The 13,672-nt window shown below is 43.3% G+C and overlaps 1 protein-coding gene across 1 annotated transcript; it reads left to right on the plus strand.

Moving 5' to 3' along the window:
• The first annotated feature begins 1,237 nt into the window (after positions 1-1,237).
• On the plus strand, positions 1,238-13,256 carry itgb6 (integrin, beta 6). The gene is made up of 16 exons (XM_079216707.1): positions 1,238-1,353; positions 3,239-3,308; positions 3,656-3,735; positions 3,974-4,172; positions 4,253-4,499; positions 4,616-4,781; positions 4,878-5,039; positions 5,200-5,295; positions 5,601-5,690; positions 6,777-6,911; positions 7,882-8,299; positions 8,388-8,610; positions 9,048-9,142; positions 10,839-10,955; positions 11,049-11,215; positions 12,331-13,256. The coding sequence occupies exons 2-16, from the start codon at positions 3,254-3,256 to the stop codon at positions 12,427-12,429; spliced, it is 2,349 nt and encodes a 782-aa protein (XP_079072833.1). The 5' UTR covers positions 1,238-1,353; positions 3,239-3,253; the 3' UTR covers positions 12,430-13,256.
• The last annotated feature ends 416 nt before the right edge of the window (positions 13,257-13,672 follow it).

Genomic DNA, 13,672 nt, shown 5'->3' on the forward strand with positions numbered 1-13,672 from the left:
GGTTTTTCTGTGTGAAGGCTTTGTTTTGTTTTTGTTTGCAGTGCAAAGGGCATGGCTCTGTCAGTCCATTATTGGAAGGAATGACATTTTATTTCGACATTCATGATCCTCAGAGGATGAATCCCAATGACTTGATTGATTACTTTTTCTCTAGCGACACCTCAAGGTTGACTTTTGTGTTCTTAATTAACATCTCTACAACAAGGCGGACTGCTGTGAAATGTGGTACCTACATTCATGGTACCCATAACTATTACGTTGTAGTAACGTCACGACTTTTAAACGTGCACCATCATCTGATCAGAATTTAATTTTGTCCAAAGTTATTGGTTTATCACAAAACTATTGACATTCCCATCCGCCTCACCTGTACTTTAGGTGCTGATTAGCAAATGTTTGCACCGTGACACACTAAACTAAGACGGTGAACATGATAAACATAATGTTAGCATCTAGCTTAAGCACAGCATCACAGAACCACTAGCATGCTGTAGACTCTTTTTTTGTCCAACCCAAGGGGCTGAGGATAGAGAGCGTTGCCTGTTGCAACAACTATAAATCCCTCTGGCACAAATATTGTGATTTCAGTGTTGTGTAATGTTCAATTGTTTTATAGTGTAGGCCATAGCTCTATTATTTTTGTTCAACTCTCATATACACCTGCATTCCAGTCATACCTCTGTACGAAGGAGGCTGTATCACAGCCCTGGCGCTCCCTTTCTCGGCTTCCTCCTCCTCACTGCAGGAAGTAATTGAACTTGAGCAAACATGTGCACACATGCACGCACACACACACACACACACACACACACAATTCAAACTAATCACAAAGACCATTACTTTGAGTCAGGAGAGTTGTGCGGCAGTTCAGCTTTCGCCTCTAGAGCGCAACACTATCACATCAGTCAAGTCGTCTCTTAATAAAGAAACTGGCTCCTGTGGAGGTCTCACTGCCAGCAGTTGTTACTGTCACTCATTATCATCACAGCCTCCCCCCCCCCCCCCCCCGTGTGCACGCACACACACACACACACACACTCACAGGCAAGTTGGAGCTTGTGCAAACACCCACACATGACCCCAGTATGCATGCACACATACTCGCCCACTTCCAGAGACACACACACACAAAAGCACACATGAGCCAAGGAGCATGGGCAGCAGGGTCACCCTCGCACCATGCTTCATAAAGGGCGCCGTTACAATAGGTTTACTGTTACTCTGACGACTGCCGGGATACAATGGGACTGAATGTACTGGCGTGATGCTCCTCCGTTTCTCTCCATTTTTCACTTGATGACAAGGAAGACCGACTGAGGCGAGACAGCATGATATCAGAGGACGCCCCTGAAGGTGAGTTGGCTTATTGCAGGGTTGATGTGTACCTCCATTTCTATGCATAGCAAATGTGTGGTGCCGAGAGAGAGGTATGTGGGAGAGTAATTTGTGGATTGCTGAATTTCTAATGAGACTGATACCCTTTGAAAATCGTATCGTGTTTCAAACTGTCCACTGTCAGACTTTCTTTCATTTCTGAAAGGAAACAGGTTTTAAATTTAGATTAGTCAGGTTGAAATGTGAATGAACAGCATGGTGCAACTCTGACACATTTTTACACCCAAAGCCCCCATAACCCGCTAGATCATCCTTTCACACACGCCAGAAAATCACCTAAAATAAAGGAGAGAAAAATGGTGTTTGATTGCGTCATAATGAGATATTTCTTGAGAAATTCAGAAATGAATGATAAGCAAGGGAAGGAGAGGAGAGGAGGAGAGGAGAGAAGAGGAGGAGAGGAGAGAAGAGGGGAGGAGAAGAGGGGAGAGGAGAAGAGAAGAGAAGAGGAGAGGAGAGAGGAGAGGAGAAGAGGAGGGAAGAGGAGAGAAGAGAGGAGAAGAGGAGGGATGAGGAGAGGAGAGAAGAGAAGAGAAGAGAAGAGGAGAGGAGAGGAGAGGAGAACTAAGCCAAAAGAGTCAAACATAAAATGACAATTTCACAGACCAACACTTCAAGAAGGCTATGGTTAAGGTGGATCAAAGTACAGAGAGCTGCAGAGAAAGGGTTGTCACTGAAGGAAGAAAGGAGGAGAAAAGGGGGTGAGGGGAATTAGTATAAGAGGCGTGGAGGTGGGGTTTGGTTTGGGGTGACAGATGGGACTCACCCCGATCCAGAAGGGTGTGGTGCTGAATTGTGAGATTCCTCTGAGTTGGGACAAGCAGTGATATTTGCACTGCAGCTGTCAATGATTCAACACCTAGCTCCCTCCTCCCCCTATCGTGCACAACACATGCACACACTCATGCTCATATTTCATATCTTGTGATAGGCCAGCATGCTTGGTTTTGTCGTGACTCAAGCACCAAGTTGAAAACATTCTTGTGAGACAATGATTCATGTTCTTGTGTCGTTAAAGATTAACATATCTTCTGTTATGGTGTCTGGGTCATTGGGGTATATGGCTGTATATTTGCTTATGGCACGGCCTGTCTTTTATGCTTTTATGCAGCCAGGTTTAAATGATTCTTCTTTGGCCAGAGTTCAATGATTAAGCCATTTTATTAGAGTGAAGCCTACATCAAGCCTATGACATATCTGTCTGTCTGTCTGAATATTATTCTGCAGAAAGAAATGTCATCAATATATATATATATAATCAGGCACCTCCAAAAGGTCACTCTTTTTTCCTATAAATATTGAAAGATTTGACCTCTTTGAGCATAAAGCTCTTATTTCAATCAAACAAGGATTAAAACAAGTAAAGTTTAAAAAGTCAAACGCCAATTCAGGTGAACTACTAATAGCTCATCTGAGAGGCCAACTACACACTGCTTGTTTGTAAGATGAGAACCACCGGTTTTAAAACTTGTATACAGTAATTGTAATGTAAAATATGAATCTGGAAAGTTATTCCTTGTATTTGTCACGTATTCTTCCTCACTACGTGACAAAATGCGGTGGAAACCCACCTGGTTCATTATCAAACCAGTGAGCGGCCAGCATGTCCGCACATGGGCTCTGATCTCTCCTCGCGCCCGCCTCGCTTTCTCACCTGGACGGAAGTGCATATAAAAGGCAGCGCAGGTAGAGGCAGCCTCCTCCTCTCTCCAGGTAGTGCGGGACGCCAGCGCTGCGCTCTGTATAGTTTCGGCTGAGCAGAGGAGGCATGCCGCTGGATATGTTGCACTCCTGTGAGTATGAGACAACTTGAAGTATTCTTCTTCTGTTTCCTCATCACCAGTAACTTCACGGACCAATGGGGCTTATACTGCTGAGCCTGATTTTTCGGTACTGGATCAACACCGTGGAGGGTAAGCACAGAACATCAAGGGCTACACGTTTATAATGCGCAAACAAAGAGGAACAATTACTCCAGAGCAAGACCATACATGGCGTGTTGGCATTTATGACTGGTGTTTATTGTGAAAGGCCTCTTTTTATATAGATTTTTTTTTAAACTTTTTTATTTAATTTTAACTGCACTTTATTACAGATGTATTATTATGTATACATGTTAGACATATGCGTATAGATATGCTAATAAATGTATTATTTCTTAATTTTTTTGGGTTGGGATCATTTGGATCAATGAATGACTTACACACTTTTTAAAAGACCTCTGGTCAGCGTTGACAAGATGCATGTGTTGATGCTGCAGGATCATGTTCAGCTGGCAGCGCTGTGACCTGTGATGATTGCCTGCAGCTCAGCTCTCACTGTGCCTGGTGCACACAGGAGGTAAGCAGCCATGGGTGCATGTATGACAACACAACATATAAGCAGATGGTCATGATGCTTTAAAAAAAAAAAAAAAGGTTTTAAATACATGGTGTCTGGGCATAGAAGAGCAGAATGTCATTGCTTATTTGGATTTTGCACCTGATTATAAAACGAATATTTTATGGCCTACCATAAAACAGTCTCAGTCATCCATCCGCAAACAGCATGACATGTGACTCTTTCCTTCACCGTTCAGAATTTCACAGACTGGTTTTCAGTCAGCGAAAGATGTGACACGCTGGATATCTTACTAGAAAGGGGATGTGCCCGGGACCAGCTGGAGTTCCCTGTTTCCAAAGGCCAGATCCTGCAGGATCGACCACTCGGGAAGAAGACAGGCAACGTCAACAGCACTCAGATCTCCCCACAGAAAATGACACTGGAGCTGCGACCTGGTACGCGGCTCATTTGATTCAATGTGCTTTTTCCTCGTTTTCAGACGAGAAAATAAGGTGTTGGTTTTGTTGTTGAACAGGCAGTCCGGTGACTTTCCAGGTCAAAATTCAACACACGGAGGACTATCCTGTAGACATCTACTACCTGATGGACCTCTCGGCATCCATGATCGACGATCTGGCGATGATCAAAGACTTAGGGTCCTCTTTATCGAAAGAGATGGCCAACCTCACCAGTAAATTCCGAATGGGCTTTGGCTCCTTTGTGGAGAAACCCGTCCTGCCCTTCATCCGAATCACAGAGGAAGAGCTGGCCAACCCCTGCAGGTATACAACGGTTATTCAAATATGACCTTCAACAACATCCTCTTTTCTCATTCTCGAAATTTCAGTCATTTGGTATCTGATGGAAGCTTTTTTCTTTTTCTTCTGCTGTGCTGCAGCAGCGTAGCCTCAACCTGCCTGCCAACGTTTGGCTACAAACACGTCTTGTCTCTGACGAGCAGCACCGACAAGTTCAACGAGATAATCGCAAAGCAGCGGGTCTCTGCAAATATTGACCTGCCAGAGTGCGGCTTTGACGCCGTCATGCAGGCAGCTGTTTGTGGGGTAAGGTTTGGATTTTAAATATCGAAAAGATATGAACCGCGATGTCAGTTGATGATGTGAAAAGGAAGATGAACAACCCAATGTGTCTCCTGAAAGGACAAGATAGGCTGGAGGAAGGATTCCATGCGTTTGCTGGTGTTTGTGAGTGATGCTGACTCGCACTTTGGGATGGACAGTAAGATGGCCGGCATCGTGGTTCCCAACGATGGACAGTGTCACCTGGACGGCAACAACGAATACTCCATGTCCACAGTGCAGGTACGTCCACAGAGGCACAGATTACTTTTTGGGGTTTCATCTTTTGCATTAAGTTGTAATAGATTTTTTTAAACCTTTTATTTCATTTAAAGCCAATATTACCTCATCGTCCCGGCCTTAAAGCACATTCACTTCTAACATTTCATCATGCTTCTTCCAGGAGTATCCAACTCTTGGTCAGCTGATTGATAAGGTGGTGGAGAACAACATCTTGCTGATATTTGCTGTGACCGAAGGACAAAAACACAACTATAAGGTAACACTATGTTCATTTCCAGGTCCCAAATTAGAGAACTGAAAGAGGCAAGTGTGTGTGTGTGTGTGTGTGTGTGTGTGTGTGTGTGTGTGTGTGTGTGTGTGTGTGTGTGTGCGTGTGTGTGTGAGAGAGCATGATGTTTACTGAGGGCAACATATTTATTCATGGGGCTACATTCTCATTCAACCTGTTCTAACTAGCCCTCTTTTTCTGAGCTTTGCTTTCGGGGCCACGAGCCAAAGTCTGCCCACATTTCTCACGGAGACTTTAATGTTTATCTGTTGTTTTGTTTGTTTTTCTTCCAGAACTATGCAAATGTCATACCTGGTGCGACCGTTGGAGTCCTGGCGGGAGATTCGCGGAACATCCTGGAACTGATTGTAACGGCATACAAAGTGAATAAAACAGTCTTAGTGATCTGGAGTTAATCAAATCCAGTCATTTGACATGTAAATGTTTCAAGCAGAAACACACATAAATGAGCATAAAGCATGCTCTGTACATCTTCTTCTTCTTTTTTCACCGCCAGCAGTCGGTATCTCTGGCATCTCAATTCATTCTCACTCTCTTGCTGTTCTCCTTTAATTCTTTTACGTTTTTCTTCCCCTCCATGCAGCCGCTGCTTTGCATCAGCATGTTTACCGCAAGTCTCTGCTTGTCCCAGCTGTTTGATCTCCTGTCCCTCCTGACTTGCTCTTTCTTCCCCCCTCTCTCTCTCTTTTTCTCTCTGACTACTTCTTGCACTCTCTTTCTGCTCAATCCCCCCTTGGCGGAGGGGACTCTGGCGGCACGTCCTCTAATTAATTCATCAGTTATGTCGTTTACACCCGCCTTCATTCTCTGAAGAGGGGAGTCCTTTTTCATCACACTGACTGAAAAAAGTTGAGGTTCTTAACAAACAGAGGGATTTACACTTGCCTGCAATTTGGATTCATGTTTGCAGCTCAGTGGATAGACATGTTAGCCACCCAGCTTTAAGTACCCTGCAACATATTTACTCAATAACAGTAAAGTCTTTTGAATAGTTTTTTCTTTACTTTAATCCATCTTCAATTGGGTGTATCCCACAAACGTGCCTGTGTTTTCTCCCTTACTTAGCAACCCTGAGGGCGCAGTATACAATTAAAGGCCTACAGGAAACACACAATTTCCCCTCTGTTAGAACCCAGACAGTCCGTCACAGAGTTCATTAGTCAGTCAAACACAGTCTCTCCTCCGGCTGAGGTTAGCTCTCTCCCTTTCCTCAGGTGCTTTTGTGTAGCGGCTCAGCACACCTGGGAGGATGACTCACCCAAAAAGAGAGAGCGAGATAGGTGCATTTGAATTGTTACTGCACGCTACAGGTCAGCGCAGGGTGGAAGTGTAATTCCACTCAAAGCCCACTTCATGATAATAGAAGTCAGTATGCTGACTGTGTTGAGACCAGCGCTGCCGATTGTGTTTCCATCCAAGGTGCTGAAATATATTTGTGCTGTTCCCAGGAACTGCGTTCGGAGATCGAACTGGAGGTCCTTGGAGACACAGAGGAGCTCCAGATGTCTTTTACAGCCATTTGCCCAAATGGGGTTGTCCTCCCTGATCAAAAATGCTGCTCCAACATCAAACCTGGAGAGACAGTGAGTTGTTTTTGCTCTAATCTGCTCTTTTGTTTTGTATTCGTGGAGCACCTTTCATATAAGCCAGTGCAGTTCAAAGTGCTTTACAGGTGACTGGCAAGCTGATAAGAGTGTTAAGAAATGTAGAAAGATAGAAACAGGAAAATACTTTGACACACCCTAAAAATAGCATATAAGATGTAATGAAATGTAAATACCAAATAAAATTGAATAAATAAAAATGCTAAAGTAAATTAAGCTACCAGTAAAATATATAAATAACATAATCGTAAAGCAGTCCAAGCAAACCAGGCTAAAAATAGAATCTCTGGTTTCTTAAACAGCTGGGCAATGTAGTTTTTAGTAAAAGTCACTCAATCTTCCCTAACAAATGCATCATCTATTCTTCTAGATGATGCATTTGTTAGGGAAGATTTTCAGAGGTGAATCAGTGAATACACATTGTGTGCGTATTTCTGGCAAGGATGGTATGTGGGATTGATTTTAAAACAGTGCCCTCATCTTCACAATGAAGGAATGTGTCACCCAGCAGTGTGGCTCATTGGTGTGTTTTTGATACATGTTGGACAACAGTGGAGCCCTAGGAAGGAATAAGTAATTTATGGCATAACTGCATAACATGCATAGTTATGCATACAATGCATAACTTGCATTGCTAAGTTGAAAGTACATATTTGGTCAAGTGAACAGAATGCATGATGATAAGTTGTATTTTTTTAACTTGCATTGCTTAGTTGAATGAACATGTAACATAGTCATGTTAACTTACAGAGAGCAATCCAAAGCTAACATGAACTAAACATCATTTGTAGCTAATTGTAAATCCAATTTGACTCTACTTGAAAGTTTAAGGCAGCAATTGAACTTAGGTTTTCAAGTTAAACCACATGGCTTTTTATTACAGTGTACTTGGTTACACTGGCAAAACCTCCTATGATGAATTAACTGTTAGTTCCTCTCTGCTCCTCAGGTCGTGTTCAACGTGTCCGTGGAGCTCCCAGGGTGCGTGTCGGGACCTCGGCACTTCTCCCTGAAACCGGTGGGTTTACAGGACAGTCTGGAGGTGGAACTGGAGTCTCTTTGCTCGTGTGACTGCCGGCAGCCTCCCGAAGCAAACAGCAGCCAGTGCGTCGAGGGCCAAGGGGCTTTCCAGTGCGGCGTGTGTGTGTGCCAGCCGGGCTTCCTGGGAGCGGAGTGCGAATGCAATTCGGAAAGCGCTTTGTTGAGCAACTGCCTCGCCAACAATGAGTCAGAGATATGCAGCGGCCAGGGTCAGTGCTACTGCGGACAGTGCGCGTGCCACCCATCCAGCTTCGGACGCATCTACGGACTTTACTGCGAGTGTGACAATTACTCCTGTGTTCGCTCCCGCGGGGAGCTCTGCGGAGGTGAGCAATTACGCATGACGCATTTACGCGCCTGCTCATGAGTGTCGAGCCCGTTGCGCGCTTCAACAATTTCTGTGTTTTTTTGTAGGCCACGGGGTTTGTGACTGCGGGGAGTGTCGCTGCGAAAGCGGCTGGACGGGGGCGTATTGTAACTGTAGCACCGGCACCGAGGCCTGCGCGTCAGAGGATGGCGCTCTCTGCAGCGGGCGGGGGAGATGCGAGTGCGGCCACTGCGTCTGCTCCGTACCTGGAGCGTCTGGGGACAGGTGTGAGAAGTGCCCGACATGCGGAGACGCCTGCAGCTCTGCAAGGTGAGAACACGTCGGTGCCATCAGCTCTTTCCTCTGTGAGTGTTGTGTCTTTATTTGGAGATGGAAGATGTTGTCTCCCTGCGCCACACGATCCGTCTGCTCTGCCGGAGTACAGGCCTATCGGGTTCTGGTCCCCTTGTTCACATGTGTCTACACCTTCCATGTGACATCAAAAGACGGCCACCACACAACACAGCACTAAGAGATTTCCTTGCGCCATTATAAAGCAGCTGTCAGGGCCTAGTGCTATTTGATACCACTGTTACAGGGAGAAGGGTGATAGAGAGCGAGCGAAGCCTTGGGAAAACTGTGATAAGTGACCGACACTGTGATTTCTTTGTACTTACTGTGTCAGTGATTGAGGACTCATTAAACTGTCGGTATTATCTCTCGGGAAAACGTGACCTTTTGTTTTTCCCTTCTTGTTTTGACACCAGGAGCTGTGTAGCGTGCCATCTGCAGGATAAGGACGATGCCGAGTTGTGTGATCAAATGTGCAGCGTCCCTAAAATTTCCATCAACACAACAGCAGGTAAAGGACTCCACAATCCACCAGGTTCTGCATCTGAGATCCACCGACCGCTACCCTAAAAATGATGCTTCTCTTCTGTACGTATCTTATCGCTCGTGCGAGGGCAGTATAATATGGTTAAAATGTGTATTTCACAATGTGTTAATGCTTGTGAAATCAAACAGCTGGGCTGTTATGCATTACACAAGAACAAAGGCTTTGCATCCGTCACTGTCAAACTTTAATCACCAATTTGGTCTAATTTGAATTGGAGCTTGCTCTGAATCCTCAAGTTGGAAAAACCCAAATCACACGACAAGGTCCAATGATCGATGAAATTTAATAAACGTTAATATGGAATTATGTCCCAGCTCTTGTCTAGAATATATAACAATTGTCAAATTAAGAATTTCTGGAGAAGGTTTGATAATGTGTTCAAGGATTCAAGTGTTCAAATGAAGTACTTACATCTCTACAAAGCGTACCGTATGTTTTTAGATTGACTTGATACCTCACCAAGCAGGTCATGTCAGTACAAAGGGAAAATCAACCCGGCTATGATATTTGAGACTTGCTTCACAGGGAATATTTGGTTCCCTTCATGTAACATAAATATCTAATGCCGTTTGGGTGTTGGCGTTTTTTTCTTTTTTAAATTATTATTATGCTTGTGTGTTGGTGCCTCCAAGGGCTCGTGGGAATTTGAAACTGAAGCCAGCAACAAGTCATTGTTATTAAACAAAAGAGTGCCCATGTTTGCTCAATGTTGGTCGTCCAGGCTTGTTGATAACAGACAGTATCTGAGAATTGCTTCGCTCTCTTGGCAGCAAAAGTCGTTTGTCAGGGTTTTTATGGAAGAGATTAACAAGGAGGAATTTTCAAAACAGTCCCTGGCATTGATACAACAGTTGACAGCCAACAAGGTCACAAAATCCTCTCTGAAGGATTTCTATTTCATGTGCTAGTTGATACATTCATATCACAGTTGCGTCAAATGAAATCAGTGGATACCTGGAAGAAAATTAATTATGTGATTTTGAAAAATATATCAAATAAAGATCAAATTAGAAGCCTTGTTCTTTTTTGAATTAAAGAACAACACTCTTTACAGAATGTGCACCAACATTTGCGTGGTGTAAATGCACCGTCAGCCCTTTTAGTCCAATCACTTAGGTGTGCTGTAAATGCTTGTTGTTGCTGGAGTTTGTGTTTTTGATAGTGGTATCAACATAGGGGCATGCTAAGTTCCCCCATGGGTCAGAGATTTGGAGGAATGCTGACCTGCATCGACTCGGGTGTCTTTTTGGAGCCTGTACCCCCCTTCTCTCTAACACAACACCATCCATGTCCATTCAGGCAGCACCGGACAATGGAGAACATATTATTTACCTTGTCGTACAGGCAGAGCTATTGTAGTGCATGTGAATGGCCAAAGGACCCCGTCTTCCTTTATAGAAGAGATTATTTTAAACCCGCCATACTTGTGCAAGCTGAGAGGTATATCTGATTATCACAGAGGATTTTCAGGCTTCAGATGTGAAATACAATGGCGCGGTCCACACACACCAGATTGTAGTCTTTGATATGGAAATCACACTGACAGCACAACAGAGGCGAGTGTATCCTTTTACATTCTCGGCACAATGTCGAATGGGAAGATGATATACGATGGATTCATGCCTTCCTTATGGATATGCATGTTCACATTTCCCCTCAGATTATGACAAGAGCCCTTCTATGCAATGCACGCTGATGATGGAGAATGAGTGCTGGATCTCGTTCGGTGTGGTAGGAGGTGAGACGGGGACCATTGCATACGATCTCCAGATGTACGGTAAGCATTACATTAATGTAGGAAACAGATGACACAGATGGAAAAATGGGGAGTCCTGGTGTGAGGCTCATGGTGTCCTCTGTCCCGTGCCAGGTTGCCCCGAGCCTCCCAACATCCCCATGATTATCCTGGGCGTCTCCCTTTCCATCGTGTGCATCGGCCTGATCCTGCTGGCTGTGTGGAAGGTGCTGGTGTCGGTCCACGACCGCAAAGAGGTAGCCAAGTTTGAGGCTGAGAGGGCAAAGGCAAAATGGCAGACGGTAAGATATGTCTGGTGATATTAATATTTTCCATATTGTCAACAAATCCCATGAAAACACAGAAACCGACAATGAATTAATCCAAATCACAAGTCTGAGTGAGAAGCCAAAGTGAGATGTAGTTTATTCCTCTGTGCCATAAACTTCCATTGTTTTTCAAAAACAAACGTGCCCCTCCAACACCCATCTACTCTAAATATATTCATGTATTTTTTCCCCTCATTATTATTTGTCTTACTTGGATTTTGGTGCATAATCATGCTAACCGAATGTTTTGGAACTACAGTTCCCATAATGCTTTGAGAGATGTAAACAGGAAGTATCATGTTGCCATGTAGGCATTTAGGAAGCTGTAGGCTACAACTTTTCAGTTTTTTTCTTTGGCTCATAATTGTTTACATTTTGGCAAATAAGCACCATTAAAAGTATGCCGAATTAGCTATTATCAGTTCCTGTTTGCTATACACCCATGGGTGTAGAGACAACTATCACTGGATTACATTAAGACGGAAGAAAACGTAAAAGCATGAGGATTCTTAGGCAAGTTCTGGAGTTGTAAGGAGTGTTGGTTTTCTATGATTTCAAAGCAAGACTAGACGTTTAACCCCAATTAAACCGGAGATAATGATATCCAAGAGAGTGCAAATCACACCGAATCTAAAGTCTGAGCGTTCAGATTTATTACTCTTAGAAGAAGTAAGAATTTTGACTCAAAATTGCAGAAATCAGACACAAAGGGTTTTAAAGTTAATCCCTAAACGTGATTGCCTTTCACCTTATCACAGCAAAAAGTAGTCACCAACAAAAGCGCTGTTTACTTCTTTTTATATGTAATGGGTGCTAATTACAGCTGATTTAAGAAATGAATTACACTTTTGGAATAAAAGTGTGTATTTCTGACCTCCTTTATCTTTTCAATGGGAACAATAGAAAATACAGGCTGGTATTTAGGGAAGGACGAACAAATGGTTGGTTTTGGTCGTTGACAATACAAATGATAGAATATCCTATCCTTTATGTTCTGGTGACAACATTGTAATGATCTGTTGTTTGATCTTTTTTAATTCAAAGGGATTCTCAATGTTAATTGGTGTTTTTTCTTTGTCTCTCTCCAGGGGACCAACCCTCTGTTCAAAAGCTCAACGTCGACATTCAAAAATGTAACTTATAAGAACACAGCGAGAGAAAAGAGCATTACACTGGATCACTTCTGATGATAACTACTGGAGGCAAACCAACATCTGAATGCACTTAAGTGTGTGTGTGTGTGTGTGTGTGTGTGTGTGTGTGTGTGTGTGTGTGTGTGTGTGTGTGTGTGTGTGCGTGTCTGTGTGCACGTGTGTGTGAAACAGGGAAAAATTTACTTTTTTTGTACGAATCTCTGTGTTGATTCAGAGATGTTATGACACAGTAGACAACGCTGTGACCAGACGAACACTACATGATGAATTCGCTGCTGTAAAGGTGCACTGTCGATGTACTCTTAAACACTGCACTTCCCTGATGCATGATCCTACAAACTTTAATGTTTGTGTACTGTAACATGCAGCTTGGAAAGGAGGAGTCTACACTACGAGTGGTCTACTACTGAAAATAATCTTTGTATATTCTAATGAATGTAAATATACAGGTGGATTATTATGACTCTTGTTTTAGTTTTATATTGTGTTTTTTTCATCATGAAATGAGGCTGAGCCTTTGATGTTGGTAATTGAGCTTTTTAGTGGCATAGCACATACATAAAGTTGAATTCTGACTTATTGTGAAATGATACTTTTACGACATGCAGACAGACAGATATTGATTAGATTTTGCACCAAGAAACACAATTTAAAGTGTATTTTGTTTACAGTGGGGCAGTTTTGTTATTGTTGTATTGGGTCATTTGATAATTTTTAATTTTGCACCACTAAAGTAGTATATTAGCTGGGTCCTGCATTAGTAAACCCTCTGGTGGCCTTGTGTAGAACGGATCTGTGTTATAGGCAGCCTATGTTATGTTCTCATTGTGCATTTTGCTAAATAAAGTTGTGTTTCATCAGATGACTCCAGAGAAAAAGGCTGATAGTTTTCTGGTGTAGGAGTATTGGTTGGTTTCTGGTGCTCTGTGCAAAATATAATACAGCTGTCAGTGCTGGAGGCAACCGCCTGTGAAAACCTCCCATCATCAGGATCATCACAGATTGGGCTGTAGAGGTGTGACGGCGTGAGGGACAAAGGCTGTAATGAAGATCCATATGCATTATGGGAAATGGTAGGATCCAGTGTGGTCTATCAGTCTCAGTCTTCTGAATTCCAACCTAGAGTCTATGATCCCAACCCAACTTTGTTGAAGCGCAACAGTAAATTGCTGTAGCAATCCCACATTGCAAAAACACTTCACTTGCACTCCTGCATTGAAAATGGTACTTGAGTATAAACATGTACAGTGAGTATTATGAGCAGTGAAGCATTGGT

This window comes from Taurulus bubalis, assembly GCF_910589615.1.
Source record: "Taurulus bubalis genome assembly, chromosome: 4".
NCBI classification, from domain to species: domain Eukaryota; kingdom Metazoa; phylum Chordata; class Actinopteri; order Perciformes; family Cottidae; genus Taurulus; species Taurulus bubalis.

What these genes read in the sequence shown, in the direction of transcription:
- itgb6 (XM_079216707.1), top strand. Translation starts at nt 3,254, where the DNA reads ATGGGGCTTATACTGCTGAGCCTGATTTTTCGGTACTGGATCAACACC. An exon ending in CTGGATCAACACCGTGGAGG is followed by an intron (nt 3,309 to 3,655) that starts GTAAGCACAGAA and finishes TTGATGCTGCAG; the next exon opens with GATCATGTTCAGCTGGCAGC. An exon ending in GACAAAAACACAACTATAAG is followed by an intron (nt 5,296 to 5,600) that starts GTAACACTATGT and finishes TTTTTCTTCCAG; the next exon opens with AACTATGCAAATGTCATACC.